Genomic DNA, 16,203 nt, shown 5'->3' with positions numbered 1-16,203 from the left:
TTGTTGTTGGTGTTATTTTCATAGCAGTCCCAAAGTTATATTCCATATATTATAGGATTTAGCAAAGGAATAAATTAGTTAATGCACTTGCAAATCAGGTTTTACACTGTGGGAGAAGGACAAGAAAAATATGAAATGGGGAAAGGAGATGAAAAAGTCTAATTCTAACTAAAATTAAAGGTATCTGTAAATTCATTGCAATTTTTTAAAGAAAACTGTATTTCTTAGTTTTGTCACCACAAGTGCCTAGCCATAGTAACCCTCTAGCAACAATAAACATTCCCAGCACCTTAGACCGTGGTTTCGCCATGACATTCTTTGCCCGTTGGAACTCATTGGAACGTTCTTCAAACAGCTATTTCCAGAGGTAGGATGGGAAATAGGAGGTTAGCCTAGAATTCTTATTCCATGGACCTTAAAGTGCTTGAAAACTGATGAGGACACAGAAGGGTCTCTCGTCTTGAAGTGTCCCTCACTGGCCAAATCTGTAATAACCTGGGCATCAAAACTGAAAACTGACAGGTGTAGGTAAGAGTCTACTAATCCACTCCTTATGAAAAAATAAAAGGAATGGGGGAGTCCAACTGAAACTTTTTAAGTAGGGAGAGAGGGATTCTCTCTTACGGAGGAAAGCCAACTAATAACAGAAAGTAGAAGGAATGGTAGAAACAAAAAACTCACCATTTTACACTCACTATAGAGGTAATCCAGGCAAGAAACATGACTGGATGATAAAAGAACTGGGAAATAACAGTCATATGGTCTCACAGCATCTTCCAACAAACAATTCTGGAATCACACCGCAGGGGAGGTGCCTTTCCCAGGGAGAAATCCAGCACACAGCCCCTTCACCAAATTATCAATTTTAACATCACCAATGCAGGGAGTTACCACCATCAGTTGTGTTCTCTAATGTGATACACCCACAAAGACACGATGTGCTCTATGTTGCATTTCTGCCCAAAGTTTTTAATCTGATTCTAGCATTAAAAAAAAACAGTTTGGAGAAATCCAAACTAAGGTGCACATACAGAAAATCTGACTTAAATTTCTCAGTGACCTTCTTAGACTGTCTGATGAGTATAATAAGCAATAACTGAAATAAATTAATAAAAAGTCATATAACTTACTATATTACCAGATTAAAGGAGGAAATCACATGAGTATCTCCTTAAATGCTGAGAAAGAAATATTCACTTACAACCTTTTACAATTGCTTTGTAAATTAGGATCAAAATAGAACATTCTTAGTCTCACAAGGTGTACGAGTTGAATGTCCCTGATTGAGATGTCTGGGGTCAGAAGTGGTTCTGATTTCAGTGTTTAGAAATGTCCCAAAATCCAAAATGTTTCTGTGCTCAAAAAGTTTCAATTTTGGAGCATTTCAGACTTTGGAAATTCATATTAAAGGATACTGAAATAGTAGATATCAAAAAATAGCCTATTGCAAACATACTTACTGATGAAAAATTAAAGTTTCCCTTTGAGCCTGGGAATAAGCAGGTCTCCTACTATCACTTCTATGAAAAATGATAAGGCAGGCACAGTAAGGTACAAAAAAGAAATAAGAGTTATATGAATTGAAAAATAGGCAAACAAAGCTGTTTTTATAGGCAATATTTTGTATACAGAAAACTCCAAGGAATATACAGATAAATTAAAATTTATAAGAGTTTTGTTGGATTCAAGAATCAACTTTATTTCTATACCTATAACAAACATTTCAAAATAAGAATTTTAAAAAAATTTTTATGCCTGGGAATAAACTGAACAAAGTATGTGCAGAGCCTCAACAGAGAACATTCCGAGAGGCATTAAAGAAGATCTGAGTGCATGCTCATGGTTTACAAGACTCATTAGTATCAGGACACCTATTTTTCCCAACTTGATTCATAGAATCCAAAATGGTCTCTATCAAAATGCCAATAGGTTTTCTTTGGTAGAAATTGACAAATTAAACTTATATGGAAATTCAAAGACAAGATACTTCTAGACAAGGAGGTGAAATGGGAAGGCTTATTTTGTCAAATAACAGAACTTAGTATGAATTAAAATGATGTGTATGGGCAAGGGATAGATAAACTGGCTGACGGAGCAAGAGAGAGTCCTGAAACATATAGAAGTGAGCATAACCCAAAGACAGAGGTGGCTCTTCAGAGCAGTGGGAAGCATTGACTTTTTAATAAATGGTGTTGAGACAGCTGGGTATCTGTATGGAAAAATAAAATAAAATAAAATGGGGTTTCTCCCATACTAGTCACAAAATCAATTCCAGATGGATTATATTGACCTAAGTGAGAAAGGCAAATGTATAAAGCTTTTAGAAGGAAATATATGATCTCTTCATGACCTCAAGGTAGGAGAGAAGTTCCTTAGTAAGACACAGCACTAACCATAAAAAAGACAGAACTTCATATACTTAGGAATAGAGAAGAATATACAAATAGACAAAGGACAGACCATATATGACATCAGAATGTGGACCACAATCAAACACAATCTCTAGGAAGCCAAACCTCAACCTCCGCAGCCACTAGCTCAGGTGACCAGGACCTGTTTAATGCCAGCCACATTCTCTATTTTTTGCTCCTGCTCCCATCTCAGGACCAGCCAAAGGCAAGATGACCCCCCATTGAATCATTTAAGATGCCTTGCCTCCAGTTCGCTTGTCTACAGCTTCCCCCAGCCAACAGCCTCCAATCAGAGCAGATCCAAAGCCTTCCCTTTCTTCCACCATGAAGCTTTCCCACTCCCCTTCCTGCCTTTGAGTCTCTACCAAAGGCAAATTATGACTTGCTCTAGCAAACTCTGAATAAACAAGCTCCCTTTGTTTTCATTTGGATGGTCTTCACTTATTTCTACAAAATTAAGAACTTTACTCATCAAAATTCTCTATAAAGAGTGTGGAAAGAGGAGCTGGGCATGGTGGTGCCTTCCTGTAATCCCAACACTCAGGTGCCTGAGGGAGGAAGATCTCAAGTCTGAAGCCATCCTGGGCTATATAGAGACCATGCTAAAAAAAAATAAAAAGTGGGGGTGGGATTGCTGGGGGCATAGCTCAAGTGATAGATCACTGGCCTAGTAAGCAGGAGGCCCAGTAAGGATGAGGGGGTGGGGGGAGACAAGCTTTGGAGTGGGAGAAGATATTTGCCATTCAAATAACTACGAAAGAACCCATAAACAGCCCATATGTAGAACTACTAAAATCAATAGGAAAGAGACACACCTGTAGAAATATGAGGGGGAAAGACTCAACTGAGCAGTTCACAAAAAAAGAAATTCAAATGATAGATAAACATGAAAGACTCCTCGGGCTCATCAGTAATCAGGAAAGCGCCATCATCCTGTGCAGGTGGCAGAGCAGGTCCCGTCTGCCTACCTGGGGCTGAGGTACCTAACGTGTCCCAAGTGAGCAGCAGGACTGGGAGGCCTCAGGTCAGACCCCAGGCAGGGCAGCCTCTGTCTCACACCTCTGGGGCTTCCAGCCAAGTGTCTTCCCACTCCAGGCCTCTGTCTAGAGAGGGCGAAAGGTCATGTTCCAGGCCCTTTCAGTTTAAAAGATTCTGCTTTCCTTAGCCAAGGGACAAGGAGAGAATATGACAGAGGCACACTGACTCACAATTATTAGTGTCAGAAGGAACAGGAAGCCCAGCTGGAGGCACACACAGTTTAATGGAGGCTCAATAAGCTGTTTCATGAAGCTAGAGGATTGGAATTTCTTTAGACTGCCTTTCTCTGTCCTTTCAGGGACAAAAAAAAGCCCATGAATATTGATACCAATGATCAAAATATGCTTAATAGTTGTATTTGGATGGGAAAAATCAAGGTCCAGAAAGGTAGAAGAACTCATCCAAGGCCAGAACTGGATGTGGCAGTAAACATATGTAATCCCAGCACCCAGCACTCAAGAGGCTGAGGCAGGAGGATCACGAGTTCAAGGCCAGCCTTGGCTACATAGTGAGACCCTGTCTCAAAAAAACAAAACAAACAAAATCTTGTCCAAGCCACACAGTGCAAAGAGCTAGAACACACACCTTGGTGGCTCTGTACCCATGGCTTTTCTGCACCATTGCACTCCAGACTTTCTGCACTTCTGAACTCTCCCAAGACTTGCTCACCCTACAGCCTTCAGGGCACCTCACTCTCTGCAAGCAGCCTTTGCCTCCCATCCCACAAGAGGCAAAGCAGATTCTTGTGTTTGTATTTTGTGCTTCATCTCAGCAGAAGGGCACTTTCTCTCCCAAACTCCTTATTTAAGTGATGGAGGGCATCAGAGGGCTGAAGCATCCATCAGCTGCCTCAGAGAAAAAGGTACACTTACCTTGCCCCATCAGCAGTAGCAACAGCCCCACGAGGGAAACACCTGGCTGCAGCCCCATGCTAGAATGCTCTAGGTGTCCAAGCTCTGGGCAAATGGTTTCCTTCCGTAGATGGATGGGATAGCACACCTCCTCCTGCTTTTATGCTCTTCTGGGATCTGATAGTGCACCTGCCATAAATTTTACTGTGTTCACCTTTGAAAGGGGGCAGTGGCTGGCTGTAAATGATAAATATTAACATTTAGGCAGAAGCGTTCTTGAGGCAGAAAAGTTAAAATGAGTATCATGTTATAATCATAGACACTCAAAGGGCAAGATGACACAACTGCCTTCATGCAGCCTTTCTTCCATGGGTGGGGGGAGCCCAGAAATCACCAGTGGCAGGGACTGGCCTGCTAGGAATTGCTGTAGGTCAGGGAATTCCAGATGCCTGGCTGGAATTCCAAATGTGATACAACTGTCATTTGGTCTCAGCTGAGACATTTGGCCTCAGGTGTCCCAGCTGTAAGCCAGTAGATAAAAGACACAAGAAGTATAAGCACTTTACAACAACTGTAAAGCATAAAGCCACCTCAGAAGACAAGTTCTCTTTTTCTTAGTCTGAACTGTGTTTCCACCCTGCCACAGGAGCACCAGTGGGCCCCATGGTTTGCACAATGCAGGGAGATGCATTTCTGCCCCCAGCCCCTCCTCCAAAACCACGATTGGCTGGAAATATTGGACCACCGCGGACACCGCATATTTATTGTCTGTGGGTTGAATTGAGAGATGCAAGCCAGAGAGGTGAGGCAGGGAACGAAGTCTGACACCATCAGCAGTTTCCTTTGGGCACAATGACTCAGATCACTGGGCGGGGCTAAGCTGGGCAGACAAAGCTGGAGTTTAAGACCCAAGTGACAAAATACCCTTGAGGGAGGAATTTCTACTTTCCTCCAAAATATCAAGAACAATTGCCTTGGTTAATATGCAGGAATATATTAAAATCTTCCTTGTCTTTTTCCCACCCTGTCACAGCAGGGATCCTGAGTTCTGGGATCTGACTGTGAGACCTAAGTTAGTTCCCATTAACTAGACATTTTTCTCATATTTTTTAAAGCACAGCTATAGCTCTGTTGTTTTTAATGTAAAGTGAAGACTAATTGGGTGGTCTTTCATTCATAGATCCCTGATTTTAAGATGTTGTCTTCCTTTCACATCTGCTTAGAAAAATATGATGTGAAAGGCCAGGAATGGTGGCACATATCTGTAATCCCAGCTACTCAGGAGGTGGAGGTAGGAGGATCATGATTCCAAGGCTAGCCCTGGGCAAAAGTATGAGACCCTATCTGAAAAATAAACTAAAGCAAATAGGGCTGGGGACATGGCATAAGTGGTAGAACACTTGCCTAGCAAGTGCAGGGGGCTGAGTTCAAGTCCCAGTTACACACATACACACATACAATATGATGGAGGACCACTGATGTAGCCAAGGCTTAGACCCAGCCTTAGGAATATGTGGGATCTTGAGCCACATCAGAGAGTATGCACACGGACATACCAGCCCAGCTGGCCATTGGCACTGGCTAGTCATCAGCCTGGAAGAGGACACTCACATAAAAGGAAGAAGAAAATGTACCCAAGACCAAGGCCAATAAGGGCTGTTTGATCAAAGATGCTCCTAAGCCCTGGACACTAGTGAGCTTCAGCAACTGTCCACAAATCCAATGAGAGACCCACAGCTGCTTTACCTCCACTGTGTCAAGAGTCCACCCAGTTCCGTGCCACCAGCAGCCTGAAGGAGCATCACCAAATCTGTTTGGATGGGTTGAGGGTTCACAGGTCCCTACTCAACACTTAGGCCAGTTAGAGGAGAGGCAAGAAGCAGGCTGAGGCAAGAGCAGAAACAGTTTGGCTCTGTCCCTATGGGCTTGCTCCCATCTCTGACCACTTCACTGTAATGGCCACAATGACCCACGTGGGCTGGCCACACTGATCTCACCTCTTTTATTTATAGAAATTTGAGAAATGGCTTAAAAATATTTTTATTTCTGAAAAGTATTTTGGTATAGGACAGACAGAAGAAATCTAGGGATCCCATCAAGGAATCCTCACCAGCTGGGAGGCAATGGGGCAGCTACATTTCTTGGGCACTCTTGCCAGGCACTATAGCACACTTGATATCTCTGTGATCTATGAGCGATTGAGAAAGCAAGCGGAAAGATAGTCCTATGAAGCCACAGACAAGCCCTATCACTTGTCCATAAATTTGTCCTCTGACTTTTGCTCTAGACTACATTAAAGGGACAGGTCCTAAAAGAGGAAATATTCTCCACTGCATATTTTAATAAAAATCAGTAGGGGTGGGAAAGACATGACATCATTTGCCTTGCACAAGAAAGCCTGACAAAGCTTAACAGTTGTTATTTCCCAAAACCCCACTAAGGGGTGCTAGACTAAGCCTCAGGCTCAGGGCCAATGTGGATTAAAGCAGTACTGGCCTTAGAAGAATATTTTTTAAACTGAAAGTTACAACTCATTATTATCCCATGAATTTAATTTAGTGAGTGATCAGCCCATTTAAACATAGAATATAAAATATCTGAGGGCATTGAATATAATATAATAAGTATTAGTGATGTACTAAGGAAACTTGCTTCTACTACATGTAATGAAATGATGTAATATGTTTTTCTTAATGTGGATCACAGTCAAAATGTCTTTGACAGCCACTATTTCAGTAATAGGTCTTCAAAGAAATCCCTAGTCTTTGAGAAAAATAGAACAGAGGTTTGTTTCTCCTTCTGGTTAAAGGTGCAGCTAGCCCCAATTCCCTTGTGCTAGGCTCTAGCTAGAAGCAATGCCTATGGTTGGCCCTGGGCCATGAGAGGAAGGTCAAGTTCAGGTCAAACTTTGTAATGATTGTGAACAGAGCATGAGTCAAATTGTCCTCTTCCTTCAACAAGGAAAACCTGGTCCATGGCACCTGGGTGATCCGTGACAGCACACCTGGGTGATCTGTGACAGCGTGATAGAAAGCATGCACCAGTATTCTGTCATCTTGGGAAGGTATCTCCAGGTGCCTATTTTCCAACACAACAAACTAGAAAACACATCAGAGCAAAACAGTGTCCAATGCTAATAACTGGGCTGACTTAGCTGCTCGTGGGCAGAGGCTCTGCTTAGAATCAAGACACTTAAAATAAGAAGAGCCTCACTAGGGAGTAAAGAAGCAAGAGCCTAAAAGAAGGGACTAATGGTGTAGTTCTAAAAAATAACCCACAATTTTTGAAAATCACACCCTTATTAATAAAAAGAAAGACTGACAGGGCAAATCCCAGCAAGACAGATGGACACCTCCTGAGAGAGTACCTGGCCTGCCTTGAACTTTGCTATCTGTCCAGAAGCTAGCCAGTGCCAGCTGTAGCAGGCACTCATTAAACATTGGACAAATAAATAGATGAATGAAAAGTCAGAATAAAGGAAAGAGACCAAGCTAGTATAAAAAGATCAGCTTGCAGAACAGACTAGACGTGAAAGGAATACAAGTCTAGGTTTAGGATGGAGAGGAAGAAGTTAGGATGGAGAGGAAAAAGAGTCGTATGTGGCCCTAGTATCATGGAAACAGACAGTGGAGAAGGACCGTTGAGGTCACTGCTCTTCCCCAAAGCAATACTGTTAATCACCTGGCCTCACATTTAGAATCACCTGGGAAGTTTGTTTTTTTTAAAAAAACAACAAAAAGCCTACCTGTGCCTCGTGTTCACCTTTGGATTCTGATTTAGTTGGCTATGGTGGGACTTGGGCACTGGTCCTTTTTAAAGATTCTTAGCTGATCAACTGCTCCAGTAGAGTCAGAGATGTCAGGTAACCAGTAGACACCCAATACTGAGGGACAAAGAGGACACCATCTCTGTTGCATCAGACAGCCAACAGTCCACTTGATGCCAGGACAGCTGAGAAAATCAGGCCTACCTAGTGGCCTCTTTAGAGAGGAAACGCATGGGAAAGCATGCATAAGATGCTGGGGATTGGCTCTCAGAGATCATGGGGTAGATGGGGAAAGAGCCAGTCACTAGTGCCCAGAGAGGACCAATCATTGAGACCAGGATGTGTAGGCTAAAGTTCCAAATAAGCCATGATGCCTGGTGTCACCTAGTCACTTCCTCTTCTTCATGCTGGGGTTTCCTTAGCTGTGAGATTGACAACATGAATTCCATTTGCAATGGGCAGAATCATGGAATTTGGGAAAGGGTAAACTGAACTGTTCACTTCCTGCATGCAGGATGTCCCCTTCCTACACCAGCCATTAGAGACAGTACTGTGGCTGGCTGGCCATCATTTACATGTGGGAAACCACTCCCCAGAGCATGAGCCCTGGCATTCTTTAAGTCAGATGGACAATCTGCCTGTGTGTCCCTTTCTCTCTCCTCAACCTCCCACCTTCTCCAGACTCGGGGGCCCCCCAGATTTCTCTTCCCTGCTTGCACCAACTAGGAAATTTATTAAAGCTGTGCTTCTCAGCACACGGACAGTAGCGATGTTTGTATGGCACAGAGGGTAAGCAGAAATGTCTATCTTCAGCCTGAGACCCCTCCTGGTGGTTTTAAACAGCCATAAGACCCTTCTGGAAATCCTGAAGGGCTAAAGGGAATATTCACTTTGCCCATCTGTGACCCATGAATGCACCTACACCCAAATTCAGATTTAAATAGCATTTATTGAGTACCTACTAGGTGCCAGTCATCTTGCTATTCAAGTTCATAAATGTCTCATTTAATACTAGGTGCATTCCTCAAGGGGTTAAGTGTCCTAAGGTTACTCAACAAGTAAGTTTCAAAGCCTCTGATCCAAGCCTCTTCCTCCACATCCATTCATTTCTGTCCAGCATTACCAGAAAATGAGCCTGGTGGAATGACTTTAGTCTCCCCTCAGGAGGGAAGGTGAGGAAGGCTCTTGGTCCTGAGTTGGAGGAGAATGGCCTTGACTCATGTGCCTATTTTGGTGGCAGAGTCTGGCAGTGCAACCCTTCCTGGATGCTGAGTCTGAGGGGACCCATTCAGCTGAGCAAAATATAGCCTAGGCCCTGGGGTGCTTTGAACCTGGGAAGAGCATGCCTTTTCCTGATAGGAGGCCTGGAGAACTCTCCTCTCTGATACCATCCCAGAAAAACCAGAGAAATAAATAGATCCATGGCAGCAAGGTGGGTGTCCAGTGTGCCCTCCCTTCTTGGAGACAATCCCACCCAGTGGCAGGAAAGCAATAGAGACTGGATCGGAACTTGCTAGAGAGCACCTAGACCTTAGAAGTCACCCAGGCCTCCACTTCCACTGTACAAAGGAGGAAAATGAGGCAAAGAAAGAGGTAGAGCCAGTCTGTGACTAAAAGCTGAACTAGGTTTTGACTCTGATCCGAGTCCAGTGCTCTTTCCCACCCACTACACAGGGCTGAATCACCATGATCGTTGGAGCAATGATGTTTTTAGTCCAGTTTTACAAAAAAGAAACTTGGAAGCCCAAGGTTGCTTAGCTACTAAGAGTAGAACTTAGAGCTCTTGTTTGTCTACCATTGCACAGGAGTGGCCAAGTTCAAGCCATGGAGGCTCAACACAGACCCTGTGCTAACAGACATAAAACCCATGCCCACTCATCTCCATTCTGGGCAGAAGGTCCCACAGACTCAAGCCTGTGTGACTAGTGGGTCTTGCACACAGGAAAAGCTCTTCCTTGGATCGTCCAGAGCCCAGGTGCTCAGTGGCAGGACCAGGGAGGACCCTGGGGAGAGAAGTGGTGTGAAATTTGGTGCTCTGCCCACCATGGGGATCCTGCTGAAACTCCTGCTAGGTGGCTAATCTTTCTCTCACCTAATTCCCTTTGCTTCCTGTCTGTGGGAGTTGTGATCTGCCCTTCAAATCCAGAGGGAATAAGCAAGACTCCCATCAGTCCCCTCCCCAACGCCACCCTAGGAATCTCACATGCTTCCTACCGTGCTGGGAAGTCCTGGCTCCCACAGCCCCAAGCATCACACACTGACCCTACTTGCCTTCCCGGCCTGTGGTCAGGGCAAAGCATCTGCCCAGCAACGTGATCCCAGACTCAGGGTCTAGAGAGGCAATGGAAGCCTCTGTGATGGGGCAGCTTACCAGCAGGGATGAACCTCCATCTGCACTGCACGGCTGCTTGTGGAGTGGGGCCTCTGGGCAAACCCAGGGGATTGCTCTTTTATGGCGTCACCAGCTTGGTCCAGGGCTGGGCTGACAACACACTGGACACTGGCACGTGGGTGGTAATAACCTTGGCAATGGTGAGCAAACTTGTTTGCTTTGCCAGCTCCCTTTCAGGCTGGCTGTTTATCTCTGATGGCACCACCTTTGGAGAGGGTTGCCCAGTAAGAGTGGGCGGGGAGAGGATAAGGTGAGGCAGGGACAGGCCTTCTGTCTCTGGAGCCCTGATGGAAGACCAGCCACCAGGCCTGGCCAGGGAAAATGAACTGTGTAGGGCGCTAGCCATTGGGACATCCAGGCTGGACAGGGCACCTTGCTGAGTACTTATCTCCTTAGGCTCTGTTTCCTAGTCAGTTCCCTCCTATAGGATTGCCCATACACCACTGCCCACACACGGCAGCCTCCAGGAATCTGATGGTTCCTTTCTTCCTCGAGGGATACAGGAAAGACCTGTTCCTAACTAGAAGGTTAGGAAGTATTCTCTCCCCAGAGGAATACTTGGGGAGGATGAATTTTCAAATTCCAAATTTTCTCCACCCTAATCCATGCATATTTTCATACTATCACATTTTTGAAAACAGACTCTGTCGTTAAAGCTACAGAAATGTTCCCACCCAGACAGCAGGTGGTAAAGCCAGATTTTCTCCTCTCTCTCTCTCTCTCTCTCTCTCTCTCCTTGAGACAGGGTCTTGCTATGTAACTCAGGCTGGCCTTGAACTTGGAATCCTCCTGTCTCAACCTCCTGAGTGCTGGGATTACAGACATATACCAGTACACCTAGCTTTAAAGGCAGATTTTCAAATTCTAGTTTTTCTGCTCCAAAGGCCAGTTCCCTTAATATAAAACATGGCACTTCCTCACTTTTGTTCTTTTGGGTTTGATCCTTAACTGACCTTCTGTGGCCTCCTAGAAGCATATAGGAACAGGAACATGTGGTGACATGATTGTCTGGGGAGTGGCTAGAACCTCAGAATTCTCCCTGCGGAAATCCAAATGTTCTTTCTCCCTCCCCTTCACTTTCTTCTTTGCTTTTGCGACAGAGCCACACCAGCCCAAGTTTGCAATTGCTCCTGTCTGTTGACATTGGCCCATGTCTCCTTAATCATCAAGAGGGTCTGAGCTCTTAAGACTTTTACATTTCTACCTGGATTCCTGCAGGCTCACCACCCCAATCTTATTACCTGGTGATCTTTCTGAAATACCTAGTCATCTGTCCCTGCCCTTCCACATGGCTTCTGCTCCCATCACTATACCAGAAGTACTCAAATGTCAACAGTTTGTTCAATCCTATGGGCAGTGAGATCCTCAGACCCCCTATTAGTAGACACTGCCTTCTATAGCTTTTCTTGGGCAGCTCTGCCCTGGGCCTCCAGCCTCCTGGCTTCTTCTGGCTGTTCCTCCTCAGCCTCCTTTACCAGCTCCTCCTCTGCTTCTGGAGCTCCTGAGGTCTCTGGCCTGGACCCTTCTCCTCTACCATCCCTCAGGGTAATCAAACACACTCCATAGCTTCATTTAAAGCCACTTCCAACCAGATTTCTCTTCTAAGCTTCAAACCCCATAGATTCATTCTCTGACTTGACACTTCACAAGCTCCCCAGACTACAGGAGTGAAGAACTGACCACAGCTTCCTCCATCCTATCCTGGAAGACTCCTTCTCCTCAGTCCTAAGGATGACCAGTTGCCAAGTCCAACACATTTTACATCCTAAACCACCTTGTGAAACCCCTCACTGTTCCCATCTCCCCTACTGGGCCCAGGCAGCCATCACTGTCTCCCAGAATGGTCAAATAACTGCTCCAATTCTACTCTTCTTTGTTCTTTTTTTTACACAGTAGCCTAAATGATCTTGTCAGTGTGCAAACTCAATGTCACACCCTTGCATAAAACCCTTTTGACAGCTCTACATTGCCCTTTGAACAAAGACCAACCATCTCAAGCCCCACTCACCCTCCTTTTCTTATCCCCACTGCACTGTACTCCTTGTCCTTAAACATGTCAAGGATTCAAAGCCTATCCTGTCCAACCTTAAGTTTCAGGCGGACAAGGACTGTGTGGTTCACTGCTGTGTTCCTAGCACTTGGCATAGGGCCTGACATTAGTAAGTGCTTAGTAACTGCTGCCTAGCTGTATAAAACCCACTCCCACTCCAGCCCCTCCTCTGGGGCTGCTTTACAGTGACTTAACTACCCTTGTCCCTCTGTCAGCTTATAGTTCTATCACATCACTTACTTCACCTTGCTGAGGATCAAAAAATGGGCCAGTTAATGCTGTCTCCCTGACTGGAAGGATGTACTCCAGATTTCATTCATCTTTGTAACTCGGGCACTGCTTCTTACCCAATGGTTTTGTACCCAGTAGAAAACAGTGTCCAAAAATTGTACTCTTGGGATGTGGTGCACGAGGAAAGGGAACACTGCTTGGTCTCTGCCTGACCCACATAATCTCCCTGGAATTAAGAAATCTCTTAAAATAGTCCTCCTCAAAACCAAGAAAACCAAACATTTCCCAGTGATGTAAAGTATGAACAATGAACCCATCTAGGACGGCCAAATGTTCTGCAAGATCAATTAGGGTTTCCCCCACCTTCAAGATGCCTACTGTAATAAGACATTGCCCAACAGAGACCGTTTCAGGGTCTCCTGTGTCTATATGAAATGCACTCTCCTTGCAGGCACTCTTGAATCCCTGCTGAATCAGAAGCAACTGCAGATGGTTCCCTGGCGGCTGCAAGTTTATAAATACACAGCCCTTGCTAATTTTGTCTTGGACTTGGTTTTATTTTTGGCTGTAATCTTGAAGTTGTAACTTGGATCTGACCTGACCTTCTTGTCACTGTGGACTTTGGCTCTTGATCATGTGAAGAGTCCACCAAGAACTTGAGCCTCACTGCTCTTGGAATGTCCACCCACATCGACAAGCAAACCTGCATGGGGTATGAACCCATTCTCTTTGTGTTGAGTTGCCTGGCTGTTTTATTTACTTGACAAATCTGGGTATTTATGTTTGGATCCTGTTACCATTTGGAGCTGCATCCTTAGTGATTTGCTTCTACCTGTCCCTTCAGTTTACTCTTTGTCCTTAAGTATCATTTTGCCATGTGAAGGAGGATCAGAGAGTGGAAAGCAGGCACAGTTCCTAGCAGTTGACTGAGCCTGCCTCCCAGATTGGAGAGTTAGCATTTTTCTCCAGAGCAGCTCTCTCTGAGGACAAACATTTCCATGCGTCACCAATAAAAGCAGAGAAGAGTGTCCTCTCCACCTGGCTATTTGTCTTACAGTTGGACTTTATTCAGTCTCATAAGTAGAGAAAAGATGAATCAATGGAAGACTTTAAAGGCAGACATTGCCTTCCTGCAGTGGTCAATCCCAAAGCCCACATTTCTAGGAGGGGGCACAAGCACTGTTTTTGTTGCTGTTGATTTTTTTTTAATTTAGAGATCCCTGTTGATTCAGATGATCAGCCAGTGTTAAGAGTCATTGGTGTCACAAATTTTTGTTTTAAGAAAGGGAAACTGAGGCCCAGAGAGTGGGAAGGGGCTTCTCTTTAGCACAACTGCTCTCAACCCAAGCTCCTTCCTGATTGTTAGTGTAGAGTTTCCCCACCTCCCCAACTTTGGTCCCTTCTTTGTGTGTGTGGGGGTGGGGGTTACTGGGATTAGAATTTAGGGTCTCACACTTAGCAGGCATTCTACCACTTGACCCAGGACCTTTTGTGCTTTAGTTATTTTAAATAGGATCTCATGCTTTTTCCCTGGGCCAGCCTCAACTACAATCCCCAATCTAAGCTTTTTGCATAGCTGGGATTACAGATGTGAACCACCATGCCCAGTTAATTAATTGAGATGAGATCTCATTAACTTTTTGTCCAGGCTGGCCTCGAATCTTGATCTTCATATCTCCATCTCTCAAGTAGTTAGGATTCTAGGTGTGAAGCACTGCACCTAGCATGGTTCCTTCTTGTTATCAGGTAAGGTTCCTTTGAACCCCTCCTGGCACACACAGAGACTAGGCAACATAGAATCCTGCAACATTCCAGTTCTTCTAAGAAATCCATTTGTGCTTTGAAATATTGGAAACTAATTTTCGAACCATAGGGAGTGGCTAAATAAGCTGTAGTTTGTCCGCCCTATAGAATACTATATAGTAAAGAAAAGAAATGAAGTCACAACTACAAACAAAGGTTTTTGAGGTATAATATTGAGTGAAGAAGTGAAGAAGCTGAAAAGTATGTATGGTAGATACCTTTTTTTTGTAAAAGGGCTAAGAAAATGAATGCTATTGTTTGGATCTTGAATGTCCCCCAAAAGCCCATGTGTTAAAGGCTTGGCCCCTAGCTTGGCACTATTGGGAGGAAGTGGAATCTTTAAGAGGTGGAACCTAGTGGGAGGTCTTCTGGCCATTGGGGGCATGCCCTGGAAGGGAATTGTGGGACTCCAGCCTCTTCCTCTTTCTTTCTTTTTCACTTCCATGTCATGAGATAAGTAGCTTTGTTTTACCCTATGCTTCCCACCAACATGTGCTGCCTTGCCACAGGCCCAAAAACTATAGGGCCAATTAATTCTGGACTGAGCCAAATAAACCTTCTCTTTTTATAAGTTGATTATCTCAGGTATTTGTTACAGTAATGGAAAGCTGACTAATACATCAGCCAATAAAATACTATGTTTTTCCTATGGAAAGCTGTGTGTGTGTATGTGTGTGTGTGTATGTGTGTGTAAGATAAAAGGGGGAGAGGGAGAAAAGGAGAGGGAGGGAAGGAGGAAGGAAGGGAGAGAGAAAGAGAGGAGAAAAGGCTTGTAAGGATGTTAAAATTGCATAGCAATGGTTACCAGATTTTCACTGACTGGGGATTGGTGGTCAAGTACATTTCTCCTTACCATTAAAGGGGCATAGATTTTTTTATATGGAGACTACATTGCAGTATCACTTGTATAACTAGACATTTTTAAGGCAGAGGAGAACAATTGGGACCTTGTAGGTAATTAGGTGATACACTGACTAACCTGGCTGACACCTGAATTCTGCTACTATACTGAGTCACTTGATTTGGGGAGCTCTGGTTTCCTCCTCCCCCAGCATTGCTGAAAGACCAAATGAGATGAGGTAAGACCCTGTGTAGGGCCTCAGAGCTGTGTTAAGTACCAATGTCTGGAATATTCCTAAGGCTTCTATCCACTCCTCTTCTCAACTCTTATTTGCTCCACCAGGGCTCTGAACTCTCCCCCTGGACTTGCCTTACCCTCCTGTCCCAGCTTTTTACACTTCCCTGCCTTTTACCATGTTCATGATCTAGGAGGATAAAGGTAACTCTTCCTGTGGCCTAAAGCAGCCCATCCCAGATCAAGGTGCTGGACCACTGAGCTCTTTGTGCAGGAGTCTCCAATCCCTTGAGAGACTGAAGAGGCACATGGTGAGGCACTTCTGAAGAGAAGTGAGCAGAGGGTCATGGGGCATCTCATGGAATGTCATAGACATCCCCACACCTTGAGCAGCACAGGAACTAGTGTCTGGCTGACCCTTGAAAGCCCCCATGTGACAGGGAGTAGCTGGGTGGTCCTGAACAAACATGAGGACGGGTGTGGGGACCAATGCAGATCCTGCAGAAGACCCTGAAGGGATAAGGTGGAGTCTGGTGGGATCCTGGGAGATTCTGCATGGCCAGCCTATGAAGCCATTGTGTGTGGC

General features: G+C 44.7%; 1 protein-coding gene across 6 annotated transcripts in view; it reads right to left on the bottom strand.

Annotated features, from left to right (window-relative positions):
• The window catches only part of Plb1 (phospholipase B1), a 131,812-nt gene extending 121,225 nt beyond the window's left edge, over positions 1–10,587 (bottom strand). The window contains exons 1-3 of one of the 6 annotated variants that reach the window (XR_012439640.1): positions 10,438–10,579; positions 8,046–10,069; positions 4,322–4,537 (exon numbers count right to left, since the gene is read on the bottom strand). Coding sequence is in view for 5 of the 6 variants with exons in the window: in XM_074049408.1 (XP_073905509.1) it covers positions 4,322–4,379 (58 nt within the window). In the remaining variant the exon portion in view is untranslated. Of the gene's footprint in view, positions 1–4,321; positions 4,538–8,045; positions 10,070–10,437 lie in introns of all 6 variants that reach the window. The other 5 variants (XM_074049408.1, XM_074049412.1, XM_074049409.1 and 2 more) reach the window with 5 other exon arrangements.
• Positions 10,588–16,203: the final 5,616 nt, after the last annotated feature.

Source organism: Castor canadensis, chromosome 12 (genome assembly GCF_047511655.1).
Source record: "Castor canadensis chromosome 12, mCasCan1.hap1v2, whole genome shotgun sequence".
Lineage (NCBI taxonomy): Eukaryota > Metazoa > Chordata > Mammalia > Rodentia > Castoridae > Castor > Castor canadensis.
This window is presented reverse-complemented; position numbering and strand designations above follow the sequence as displayed.